Below are 13,113 nucleotides of genomic sequence, written 5' to 3' on the forward strand. Positions count from 1 at the left end.
AGATACACTCCCAGAGGGCGGCGGCCTAGCGTGTGCAATGCTGCTAAAAGCAGCTAGCGAGCGAACAACTCGGAATGAGGGCCATAGAAACATAGAATTTGACGGCAGATAAGAACCACTTGGCCCATCTAGTCTGCCCCTTTTTTTATCTTTTAGGTAATCTCAACCCTTATTGGACCTTAATTCTTTGTAAGGCTATTCATATGCCTATCCCAAGCATGTTTAAATTGTTCTACAGTCTTAGCCTCTACCACCTCTGATGGGAGGCTATTCCACTTATCCACTACCCTTTCTGTGAAGTAATTTTTCCTTAAATTTCCCCTGAACCTGCCTCCCTCCAGTTTCAGTGTATGTCCTTGAGTTCTAATACTTCTCTTCCTTTGAAGAATCTTTCCCTCCTGAACTTTGTTAAAACCTTTGGTATATTTGAAAGTTTCTATTATGTCCCCCCTTTCCCTTCTCTCCTCCAAACTATACATGTTTAGATCTTTTAGCCTTTACGGGTAAGTTTTGTGATGTAGGCCATGCACCATTTTAATTGCACTTCTTTGTACACTCTCAGATGAGGAATCATGATGTAAGTGTTGGAAAAATTAGACAGTTGATGCTGTGTATAATTTCAGCAAAGCAGGAGGGACTAGAATGTTGGTATCGTTCACATCCCACTCGTTTTTCACTAGAGGCTTGCACGTGTGTTTACTTTATACACATCCTGTTTCAGTGGTTTCACAAGGTACCCAGAAAGCCTTTAAGTGTGTTAGGTGAAATGGTTCACACTTTAGGAAACACATTGATAAATGTGTCATGAGACTTTCTTTTTTTTTTTTTGAAGAACAGAATTGTCGAAACATGAAGCAATATTCAAGAGGAAAGAATGTGTGTGGAGGTAGCGACAGAATGTTCTTAACTTTTTATCTAGAATACATAAAAGAAGTAAAATGAGCCAAAGACTCAACACTTTGCCTTCCTTTAAATTGCTTTGTATGAACATGGTTATAAGGTGTGTTGGTCACACACTGACATGGTCCTCCTCCTCTTCCTCAACTACTGTACAGTGTACCTCTGGACAGATTTTTATTATTATTATTATCCTTTATTTATATGGCGCCACAAGGGATCCGCAGCGCCCATTACACAGTACATAATAAAATGAGCAAAAAAGAAAACCGCACTTACAGTACAGGACAGAATAGGACAGGTATAGAAAACCTGGGGTTAGGTGCCATCAAAGGGAGTATGGAGTATAAGATAGTGTAAGTAAGAAAAGGAAAGGCACATGAGGAAAGAAGTCCCTGCTCTTGCGAGCTTACAATCTAAAAGGTGAGATTAATTTTTTACTATTGCCCATGCTTTGTTTTCAAATTGGAATAAGAAGAGGCATGTGTTTTGAATTAAGAAGCATTGAATGTCGTCTGATCCCTACATGACGTTTGCATACCTCCCAGCAGTCCCAATTTAGATGGAACTGACCAGCCATCTTGATTATCTGGATTCTGTCCCATTTATAAGGACTTTTCCCAGATTCTAGTTTAGTTTGGAGTTATGCCCCACTATTTTGTGCCAATACACTACTCTAACGTGGCATTTTTAGGGGAGGGAAGGGGTTGGGATGGCCTAACAGTTTGGAAACGCTAGGTATGTCCTGAAGGGGGTCACCACGCCTCCTTTTCATGGTGCAGTTATTCTCAAACAGGGTAGTACAGTTTTAGTGTTGGTGTCTTTTATTTTCTTACTATGTTCAAAAGCCTGAAACACTGCACGCACTTCTACCTTGGAGGGCTCACTTGCAATACGATTAGCTGGTTATATAAGGAATTCCACATATGACATGATGGGGTGTCATATGAGCTAAACATTAATTGTAGTTGAATTTATTTGTCACATTTGCTTTACTTTATAACCATATAAAATATTCTGAATAGGATGGCTCGCTGGAACATAAACAATATAAAAACATTTTGGAGTTGTATTTAGTTTGGTAGAAGCAATGGCTTCAATAATTAAATGTTCATTTTGAGTTTGGAATCAGTGGTGTTATTCCTGGGAGAGGGAGAGGTAAAGATGGTGGGTCATATAGGCTGAGGTCATATAGGCTGAGAGCCCCATTACAGGATACCGGGGCCAATCAGTCTAAATTTAGGTCTTCATTTAGCATCTTTATAATCTGGACTGCACAATGCCTGCTATTTACATGACTGTAAGGAAAGTGTGTGGGGTGTGGGGGGTTGTGTGTGTGTGTGTGTGTGGGGGGGGTGGGGGGGGTGGGGGGGGGGCTTGGTCTATGAAAAGGAGTTGATGATGTACCATCACTGTTGGGAATGCATAAAAATTCTTACCAGACATAGGAATATTGGGACTTGTTGTTTTATTAATGGTACATTTGGAATAGTCATTCTGCAGCTCACAGAAGAGAGTATATACGTGTCATTTTCTGAGTACAAGTGTTCTTAGGTACTGTAGCTGCTCCTGTGTACATCATCACTTGCAAAAATATTACACCACCTAAAAAGTTAATTGACTAGATTAAAAGTGGCAATTTGGCTCTAAAGTAGGTTTTAAATTCATTATTTGCAGATTTTTTTTATAAATAAAATATGTCTGAAAAATGCTGTTTGCATAAGTATTCAAGCCCTATATACTAGTACTTGGAATAACCACCTTTGCTACAATAACAGCTTTAAATGTATTGAGGTAAGTTTTTACTAAGTTTGCACACTGTTTGGGTGTGATTTTTGGCCATTATTTCTTGCTGATTTGTTCAGGTTGTTGGATGAAGCTCATGGACTGCAATGTTTTAATAGTGCCACCAGGGCCGGTTCTAGCCCTTGTGGCGCCCCGGGCGAAAATCGGGGCATGGCTTCATAAAGGGGCGTGGTCAGTTATGCCCCATGTAGAGTTGTGCCCAGTTTGTGCCCCCAGTGGTATTGCCCGCAGTACAGTTGTGCCCCCAGTGGTATTGCCCTCAGTGGTATTGCCCCCAGTACAGTTGGGCCCCCGTTTGTGCCTCCTAGTTGCGCCGCTTACAAAAACATAAATAAATAAAAAAACATTTTAATTCATACTCACCATCCCCGCTCCTGATTCCCAACCGCTGTTGCCCGCTGCCCTCTGTCTCCATCTCCGGCCACTGGCGCCGCTCCTCTGATCTGTGGGAGAGACGTCATGACGTCTCTCCCATAGCACCACATAGACACTAGAGGTCAATCATGACCCCTAGTGTCTATGTGCCGTTCCACAATGCTGTGCGGTGCACAATGACGTCATCGCGCACCGCACAGCAGTGACAGCCAGCACCGGGGGGCACCACCAGTAGCGGATTTTGCCACGGCGGCGGCGCCCTCCGGATGGCTGCAGCGCCCTTCGGAAGGCGGCTTCCCATGGATTGACTTCCCATGCTTTGCTACTAAATTATTGCCCTTTTAAAATGTTGGGCTTAACCGTGTCTAGATCCAGCTGCTTTTAAAATCCAACACCTAGTAAATAAACTCCTTAGACTTTGACTTAGCCATTGCAGAACAATCACATCTTTGTTGTTTAACCACTTCAATGTTGCTTGGGATCATTGTCCTGCTGAAAGGTCTCCCTTTCTCCCCAGCATTAAGCCCAGATTTATCAAGCCTTGGAGAGTGCTAAATTGCACCTTGATAAACTACCATCCAATCAGCTCCTAACTGTCATTTTTAAAACACAGCCTGTAACATGGCAGTTAGGAGGTGATTGGTTGGTACTTTATCACCGTGCAATCAATCACTCTCCAAAGCTTCAAAAAAATGGGTCATACACTAGACCATGGGTCTTCAACCTGCAGCCCTCCAGCTGCTGTGGAACTACACATCACAGTATGCCCTGCCTCAGTTTTAGCATGCTTTAATAGCAAAACTGTGGTAGGGCACACTGTGATGTGTAGTTCCACAACAGCTGGAGGGCCACAGGTTGAAGACCCATGCACTAGACGATATTATGAGCGATTTGTCCATTTCTGACGGATCGGAACTACAAATCGTTCATAATAGTGCAGATCGCTCGGTGTCTGAACGATAACGATCACAATGCGCGGTCCCACTGATCTAAGCTTCTGATCTTCCCTGCTGCAGAGATCTGAAGCTATCGTCAACTACAGCATGCTCCTGGATGTAGTGACTCTCTGATCTTTAGCTATATCTTATGTGTATTGTATTATATCGTTTGCCCAGGACTGTCGTGAGCTGCGGGGGAGTTCAAGGGAAATCATTAACGAGAATGCATCGTTTACAGGTCGTCTAGTGTATGTGCACCTTTAGTTTTATAGCAGACTGCAATATCTCCTTGTATTTTGACAAAAAGACCAGTCCCCACTCAGAGAAAGCATCCCTACAGCATGGCGCTACCAATGTTTTTAGTATTATAATAATAATAATAATAATAATAATAATCATGCTGAAGAATATAATGTGAATAAAATATATGATGTCTGTATTGATCACACAATTTATGCATAGGTTGTATTTTTGTATTTTTTAGGAATTCAACCTCTGCAGACGTCCACATTGAATCCTTTCACAAGTAAGTGTTGGCATCAGCATTAACAACTCCTAAACAATTTCACTGTTTTGAAGGAACATTTTATTATATATACAAATTGCAGTTTACCTCTTGTTACTCGCTACATTACTTTCAATAAGTTATTATCGAACTGTCTAAACCTCTATACATTATAACAAGTACATAAAATAACAGAATTACTTCTGAACCAGTGTTCTCAAGGCACCATAACAGTCCAGGATTTAAGGCTATACATGCTGGAGGGGCTCAGTGGCTGCATTAAGCCTCCATAGGCTTAAAGTGGTTTACATGTAAACATAGTATTTGATGGCAGACCACTCGGCCCATTTAATCTGCCCTTTTTTTTTTCAAACTTTTAGGTAACCGCAACCCTATTTGAGCCATCTGAAGATAGTGTAGATTAATGGGGCAAAACTCCTCTGCGTACGGGATTGCAGTAGCGATAGCATTTGTGCACTCCTCTGAATCAGGCTCACTTGGTGGTGTGCCCAGCATTCCTAGAGGAGATGCCGGGCTGACCCCGGAGATTCTGGCTGCATTGCCGACTTCTCTTTAGTGACTGGATCTGAATACTGCACAATATTGTCATAGCGCAGCAACCCTGGCCCCCTGTCACTGTGGTGGAACCAGCATTTTGGTGACACCCAGGTGTAGGTTATGGCCACTAAGGATTACTGTCATTTGGTCGACAAGACTTAGGTCGACAGTCATTAGGTCGACCACTATTGGTTGACATGCATTATGTTGACATGGTTATTAGGTCGACATGTGCTAGGTCGACATGGAAAAAGGTCGACATGTGTTTTTCACTCTTTTCTCTAACGTCCTAAGTGGATGCTGGGACTCCGTAAGGACCATGGGGGGATAGCGGCTCCGCAGGAGACTGGGCACAAAAGTAAAAGCTTGAACTAGCTGGTGTGCACTGGCTCCTCCCCCTATGACCCTCCTCCAAGCCTCAGTTAGATTTTTGTGCCCGAACGAGAAGGGTGCATGCTAGGTGGCTCTCCTGAGCTGCTTAGAGTAAAAGTTTATTTTAGGTTTTTTATTTTCAGTGAGTCCTGCTGGCAACAGGCTCACTGCATCGTGGGACTAAGGGGAGAAGAAACGAACTCACCTGCGTGCAGAGTGGATTGGGTTTCTTAGGCTACTGGACATTAGCTCCAGAGGGACGATCACAGGTTCAGCCTGGATGGGTCCCGGAGCCGCGCCGCCGGCCCCCTTACAGAGCCAGAAGAACGAAGAGGTCCGGTGAAATCGGCGGCAGAAGACGTTCCTGTCTTCAACTAAGGTAGCGCACAGCACTGCAGCTGTGCGCCATTGCTCTCAGCACACTTCACACTCCGGTCACTGAGGGTGCAGGGCGCTGGGGGGGAGCGCCCTGAGACGCAATAAAAACAGAAATACCTTAGGATGGCAAAAGAAATACATCACATATAGCTCCTGGGCTATATGGATGTATTTAACCCCTGCCAGTTTTCCAGAAAAAAGCGGGAGATAAGGCCGTCGTGAAGGGGCGGAGCCTATCTCCTCAGCACACAAGCGCCATTTTCCCTCACAGTTCCGCTGGAAGGACGGCTCCCTGACTCTCCCCTGCAGTCCCTACAGAATCAGGGTAAAAACGAGAGAGGGGGGGCACTATTGGCAGCTAAAATTATAAACAGCAGCTATAAAGGGAGTAACACTTATATAAGGTTATCCCTATAGATATATATAGCGCTCTGGTGTGTGCTGGCAAACTCTCCCTCTGTCTCCCCAAAGGGCTAGTGGGGTCCTGTCCTCTATCAGAGCATTCCCTGTGTGTGTGCTGGGTGTCAGTACGATTGTGTCGACATGTATGAGGAGGAAAATGATGTGGAAGCAGAGCAATTGCCTGTATTAGTGATGTCACCCCTGACTGGATGGTTGTATTTAAAGAACTACGTGACAATGTCAGCACTTTACAAAAAACTGTTGACGACATGAGACAGCCGACAAATCAATTAGTGCCTGTCCAGGCGTCTCAGACACCGTCAGGGGCGATAAAACGCCCGTTACCTCAATGGGTCGACACAGACCCAGACACGGATACTGAGTCCACTGTCGACGGTGAGGAGACAAACGTAATGTCCAGTAGGGCCACACGTTACATGATCACGGCAATGAAGGAGGCATTGAACATTTCTGACACTACAAGTACCACAAAGAAGGGTATTATGTGGGGAGTGAAAAAACTACCAGTAGCTTTTCCTGAGTCAGATGAATTAAATGAGGTGTGTGATAAAGCGTGGGTTTCCCCCGATAAAAAAGTGCTAATTTCTAAAAAATTATTGGCACTATACCCTTTCCCGCCAGAGGTTAGGGCACGTTGGGAAACACCCCCTTGAGTAGATAAAGTGCTCACACGTTTATCTAAACAAGTAGCGTTACCGTCTCCTGATACGGCCGCCCTCAAAGAACCAGCGGATAGAAGGCTGGAAAATATCCTGAAGGGTATATACACACATACTGGTGTTATACTGCGACCAGCAATCGCATCAGCCTGGATGTGCAGTGCTGGAGTTGCGTGGTCGGATTCCCTGACTGAAAATATTGATACCCTGAATAGGGACAGTATATTACTAACTATAGAGCATTTGAAGGATGCATTACTATATATGCGTGATGCACAGAGGGATATTTGCACCCTGGCATCAAGAGTGAGTGCTATGTCCATTTCTGCCAGAAGAGCGTTATGGACGCGACAGTGGTCAGGGGATGCGGATTCCAAACGACATATGGAAGTATTACCGTTTAAAGGGGAGGAGTTATTCGGGGCCGGTCTATCGGACCTGGTGGCCACGGCAACGGCCGGAAAGTCCACCTTTTTACCCCAGGTCACCTCTCAGCAGAAAAAGATACCGTCTTTTCAAACTCAGTCCTTTCGTTCCCATAAGTACAGGCGGGCAAAAGGCCACTCATTTCTGCCCCAGGGCAGAGGAAGAGGAAAAAGACTGCACCAGGCAGCCTCTTCCCAGGAGCAGAAGCCCTCCTCTGCTTCTGCCAAGTCTTCAGCATGACGCTGGGGCTTTACAAGCGGACTCGGACACGGTGGGGGCCCGTCTCAAAAATTTCAACGCGCAGTGGGCTCACTCGCAAGTGGACCCCTGGATTCTGCAGGTAGTATCACAGGGGTACAAACTGGAATTCGAGACGTCTCCCCCTCGCCGGTTCCTGAAGTCTGCTCTACCAAAGTCTCCCTCCGACAGGGAGGCAGTTTTGGAAGCCATTCACAAGCTGTATTCCCAGCAGGTGATAATAAAGGTACCTCTCCTACAACAGGGAAAGGGGTATTATTCCACGCTGTTTGTGGTACCGAAGCCGGACGGCTCGGTGAGACCAATTTTAAATCTCAAATCCTTGAACACTTACATAAAGAGGTTCAAATTCAAGATGGAGTCACTCAGAGCAGTGATAGCAAACCTGGAAGAAGGGGACTATATGGTGTCTCTGGACATCAAAGATGCTTATCTCCACGTCCCAATCTACCCTTCTCACCAAGGGTACCTCAGGTTTGTAGTACAAAACTGTCATTATCAGTTTCAGACGCTGCCGTTTGGATTGTCCACGGCACCTCGGGTCTTTACCAAGGTAATGGCCGAAATGATGATTCTTCTTCGAAGAAAAGGCGTTTTAATTATCCCTTACTTGGACGATCTCCTGATAAGGGCAAGGTCCAGGGAACAGTTAGAAGTCGGAGTAGCACTATCTCAGTTAGTGTTACGTCAGCACGGGTGGATTCTAAATATTCCAAAATCGCAGCTGATTCCAACGACACGTCTCCTGTTCCTAGGAATGATTCTGGACACAGTCCAGAAAAAGGTGTTTCTCCCAGAGGAGAAGGCCAGGGAGTTATCCGAGCTAGTCAGGAATCTCCTAAAACCAGGCCAGGTGTCAGTGCATCAGTGCACGAGGGTCCTGGGAAAAATGGTGGCTTCTTACGAAGCGATTCCATTCGGAAGATTCCATGCAAGAACGTTTCAGTGGGATCTTCTAGACAAATGGTCCGGATCGCATCTTCAGATGCATCAGCGGATAACCCTGTCGCCAAGGACAAGGGTGTCTCTTCTGTGGTGGCTGCAGAGTGCTCATCTACTAGAGGGCCGCAGATTCGGCATTCAGGATTGGATCCTGGTGACCACAGATGCCAGCCTGAGAGGCTGGGGAGCAGTCACACAGGGACAAAATTTCCAGGGCTTGTGGTCAAGCATGGAAACATCTCTTCATATAAACATTCTGGAACTAAGGGCCATTTCCAATGCCCTAAGTCAAGCAAAACCCCTGCTTCAGGGTCAGGCGGTATTGATCCAATCGGACAACATCACGTCAGTCGCCCACGTAAACAGACAGGGCGGCACGAGAAGCAGGAGGGCGATGGCAGAAGCTGCAAGGATTCTTCGCTGGGCGGAGAAGCATGTGTTAGCACTGTCAGCAGTGTTCATTCCGGGAGTGGACAACTGGGAAGCGGACTTCCTCAGCAGACACGACCTTCACCCGGGGGAGTGGGGACTTCATCCAGAAGTCTTCCAAGAGATGGTAAACCGTTGGGAAAAACCAAAGGTGGACATGATGGCGTCCCGTCTCAACAAAAAACTGGACAGATATTGCGCCAGGTCAAGGGACCCTCAAGCAATAGCGGTGGACGCTCTGGTAACACCATGGGTGTACCAGTCAGTGTATGTGTTCCCTCCTCTGCCTCTCATACCAAAAGTACTGAGAATCATAAAAAGGAGAGGAGTAAGAACTATACTCGTGGTTCCGGATTGGCCAAGAAGGACTTGGTACCCGGAACTTCAAGAGATGCTCACGGAGGACCCGTGGCCTCTACCTCTAAGAAAGGACCTGCTCCAGCAGGGACCTTGTCTGTTCCAAGACTTACCGCGGCTGCGTTTGACGGCATGGCGGTTGAACGCCGGATCCTGAAGGAAAAAGGCATTCCAGAAGAAGTCATCCCTACCCTGATAAAGGCCAGGAAGGATGTAACCGCGAAACATTATCACCGCATTTGGCGAAAATATGTTGCGTGGTGTGAGGCCAAAGAGGCCCCTACAGAGGAATTTCAACTGGGTCGCTTCCTACATTTCCTGCAAACAGGACTGTCTATGGGCCTAAAATTAGGGTCCATTAAGGTTCAAATTTCGGCCCTGTCGATTTTCTTCCAAAAAGAACTGGCTTCAGTGCCTGAAGTCCAGACGTTTGTCAAAGGGGTACTGCATATACAGCCTCCTTTTGTGCCCCCGGTGGCACCTTGGGATCTCAATGTGGTTTTGGGGTTCCTAAAATCACATTGGTTTGAACCACTCACCACTGTGGAATTAAAATATCTCACATGGAAGGTGGTAATGCTGTTAGCCCTGGCTTTATCTTATAAAAGCCCTTACCTGATTTTTCACACGGATAGGGCAGAATTGAGGACTCGTCCTCAATTTCTCCCAAAGGTGGTTTCAGCGTTTCACGTGAACCAGCCTATTGTGGTGCCTGCGGCTACTAGGGACTTGGAGGACTCCAAGTTACTGGACGTAGTCAGGGCCCTGAAAATATATATTTCCAGGACGGCTGGAGTCAGGAAATCTGACTCGCTGTTTATCCTGTATGCACCCAACAAGCTGGGTGCTCCTGCTTCTAAGCAGACGATTGCTCGTTGGATTTGTAGTACAATTCAGCTTGCACATTCTGTGGCAGGCCTGCCACAGCCAAAATCTGTAAAAGCCCATTCCACAAGGAAGGTGGGCTCATCTTGGGCGGCTGCCCGAGGGGTCTCGGCTTTACAACTTTGCCGAGCAGCTACTTGGTCAGGGGCAAACACGTTTGCTAAATTCTACAAATTTGATACCCTGGCTGAGGAGGACCTGGAGTTCTCTCATTCGGTGCTGCAGAGTCATCCGCACTCTCCCGCCCGTTTGGGAGCTTTGGTATAATCCCCATGGTCCTTACGGAGTCCCAGCATCCACTTAGGACGTTAGAGAAAATAAGAATTTACTTACCGATAATTCTATTTCTCATAGTCCGTAGTGGATGCTGGGCGCCCATCCCAAGTGCGGATTGTCTGCAATACTTGTATATAGTTATTGTTACAAAATTCGGGTTATTATTGTTGTGAGCCATCTTTTCAGAGGCTCCTTCGTTTATCATACTGTTAACTGGGTTCAGATCACAGGTTGTACGGTGTGATTGGTGTGGCTGGTATGAGTCTTACCCGGGATTCAATATCCTTCCTTATTATGTACGCTCGTCCGGGCACAGTATCCTAACTGAGGCTTGGAGGAGGGTCATAGGGGGAGGAGCCAGTGCACACCAGCTAGTTCAAGCTTTTACTTTTGTGCCCAGTCTCCTGCGGAGCCGCTATCCCCCCATGGTCCTTACGGAGTCCCAGCATCCACTACGGACTATGAGAAATAGAATTATCGGTAAGTAAATTCTTATTTTTTTCAATTTTTTTACCTTTTTCATACTTTACGATCCACGTGGACTAAAGTTGGGAACGGTAACCTGTGCCAAGCGCAGAGGTAGCAAAGTGAGGCATCTTGCCCGAAGCATGACGATGATGGTTTCCCCATCACTTTACGAAGAAAATGACACCAAAAAAATGTAAAAAAAAAAAACATGTCGACCTAATGACCATGTAGACCTAGTGACCCTGTCGACCTAATGCATGTCGACCAATAGTGGTCGACCTAATGACTGTCGACCTAAGTCTTGTCGATCAAATGACCCATACCCGCCACGAACACTAAGCTTGGAGAATATAACTGTTCTACTAACCACATAATGCTAGCTCATGCCTTCTGAACTAGTAGTGGTCACTGAAAGATAGCTGTTGTGGGCCTAGACAGGGCCACCTTATGTTAGGCGCCGGGGTCCGCTTGTCTGCGCGGCCCGGCGCCTAGCAACTAGAGACGCCGTGCGCGTACAGCCGCCGGCTCCCTAGCAACGCTAGACGCCGGGCGCGCTGAGCCGCACGGACCCTAGCAACGGGGACGTCACTGGCGGACCGCGTTCCCCGTTGCTGGGTTTTTTGTAGTAATAGGTTCACATGCTCTCTGGCCATGCAGCAAGGCAGCTGCACGGCATTTATTATAATCAGTCCTTGTTGCAGCTGATTGGAGGACTCCTGGTTAAATACACTCCCAGGGCTTCTCACAGACGCCGGTAATAGCTTCCTGCATGCTGCCTTTGTTTGCTGAGAGTCTGTTTCCAGTCCTGCTGTAACCGGTCATTCCAGTTCTCTGAAGTCCTGTACTCGGGAGTTGTCATCTCGTCCCTGGAGTCCTGACTGATCACCGTTTAACGTCCAGTGGTGTTCGTGAGTCGCGGCTCTGCCGTGTGTTGCGGCTCGGCCGCTTTACCTTTTATATTTTGTGTTTGGAGCATTTGCGGAGGGTTCCGCTTCCACAGGTCCACTCTGGTATTCGGCGGTGCCGGGTAGGAGTATTGGACAAGTGGATTTTGGTTGTCCTTTTCCCTGGCGGTTTCTCCGCACATACTTTAGGTTTTTAGTTAGCTCGTAGTCCCTGGCTTGTTTGTTTAGTTAGATTGCCTCTTGTTATCATCCTGTCTCGGATTTCCCTTTGTCTCTCACTAAGACCGGGGGGCATCGAAGTTGGGCAGACATAATCCGCCCTTCAAACGCGGCTGCCAAGGGCTCAAGAAACCATAGTCTCGCAAGGGATTTCTGACAGCACGGGTGAGACAACAGAGTTAGGGCGCCAGGGGCTATTGTTCTTTTCTGCTCCCTTCCCCAGCATTCCGTTCCAGTGCTCCGGTCCTTGCCATAAGATCTCCTCTGACCAGGAGTGCTGGAATCATAACACCTTAACAGCATTGTAGGCCCTGGGCAAAGCAATGCACTGAGGTCTCTACCCTCACATTCATGGGAACAAGATAAAGAAAAATCATAACTTTTCCCTCCTGCAGTCCTACACCACCTCTCTACATGCTTCCAAATAGTGAATGGATGTCAGCGCTCTCATTGGTGGATAGCTCTAGCCATACACCAGTCAGCATGCTGAGAGTCATTCACTGTCTGGAGGCAGGCTGGGAGGCAGGTAGAGAATACTGCCTCGCCGCTCTGATTGTATGACCACCACCAATCCTTGCACGAATGCCACTAGAATTGTGGATGGCCCTGGGCCTACGGCACTGTCTTCCCAATACAGAGTGATAAGTGGTCAATAAGTGGTGGGGGAGGGGGGGCGCTTTTTCCTTTTGAGTTATAAATTGCAGTGAAGTCCTTACCAATATTTTTCTGCCCTAAATTCAGTTGGTATAATGAATTCTTTCTAAATACTGCATCCTGAAAGTTTACACTTTCGGGATATAGTTAAATTTCGGGATACAATAAACTTAAGAGGAACACATTGTAGAACACAAAAAAAAAAATTGGGCTCGATTACGAGCAACGCGGTTGACTAGTATTCATAATTTCAGCCAATATATCTATATGTGGTGCAAACTCTCCTTAAACTTCAACATGGTTTAATTCCTTCTACAAATGTTTTTTTTTTTCAAGCAACAAGTTCATTATCTTAGTCCAACTAGTATCATAATTCTTTACTA

General features: G+C 46.4%; 1 protein-coding gene across 1 annotated transcript in view; it reads left to right on the forward strand.

The window, feature by feature from the left end:
- LOC134909954 (interleukin-20 receptor subunit alpha-like) overlaps positions 1-13,113 on the forward strand; it is a 100,651-nt gene that overhangs the window by 4,514 nt on the left and 83,024 nt on the right. The window contains exon 2 of the mRNA XM_063917411.1: positions 4,501-4,542. Within this exon, the coding sequence (XP_063773481.1) occupies positions 4,501-4,542 (42 nt within the window). The remainder of the gene's footprint in view (positions 1-4,500; positions 4,543-13,113) is intronic.

This window comes from Pseudophryne corroboree, chromosome 4 (genome assembly GCF_028390025.1).
Source record: "Pseudophryne corroboree isolate aPseCor3 chromosome 4, aPseCor3.hap2, whole genome shotgun sequence".
NCBI lineage: Eukaryota > Metazoa > Chordata > Amphibia > Anura > Myobatrachidae > Pseudophryne > Pseudophryne corroboree.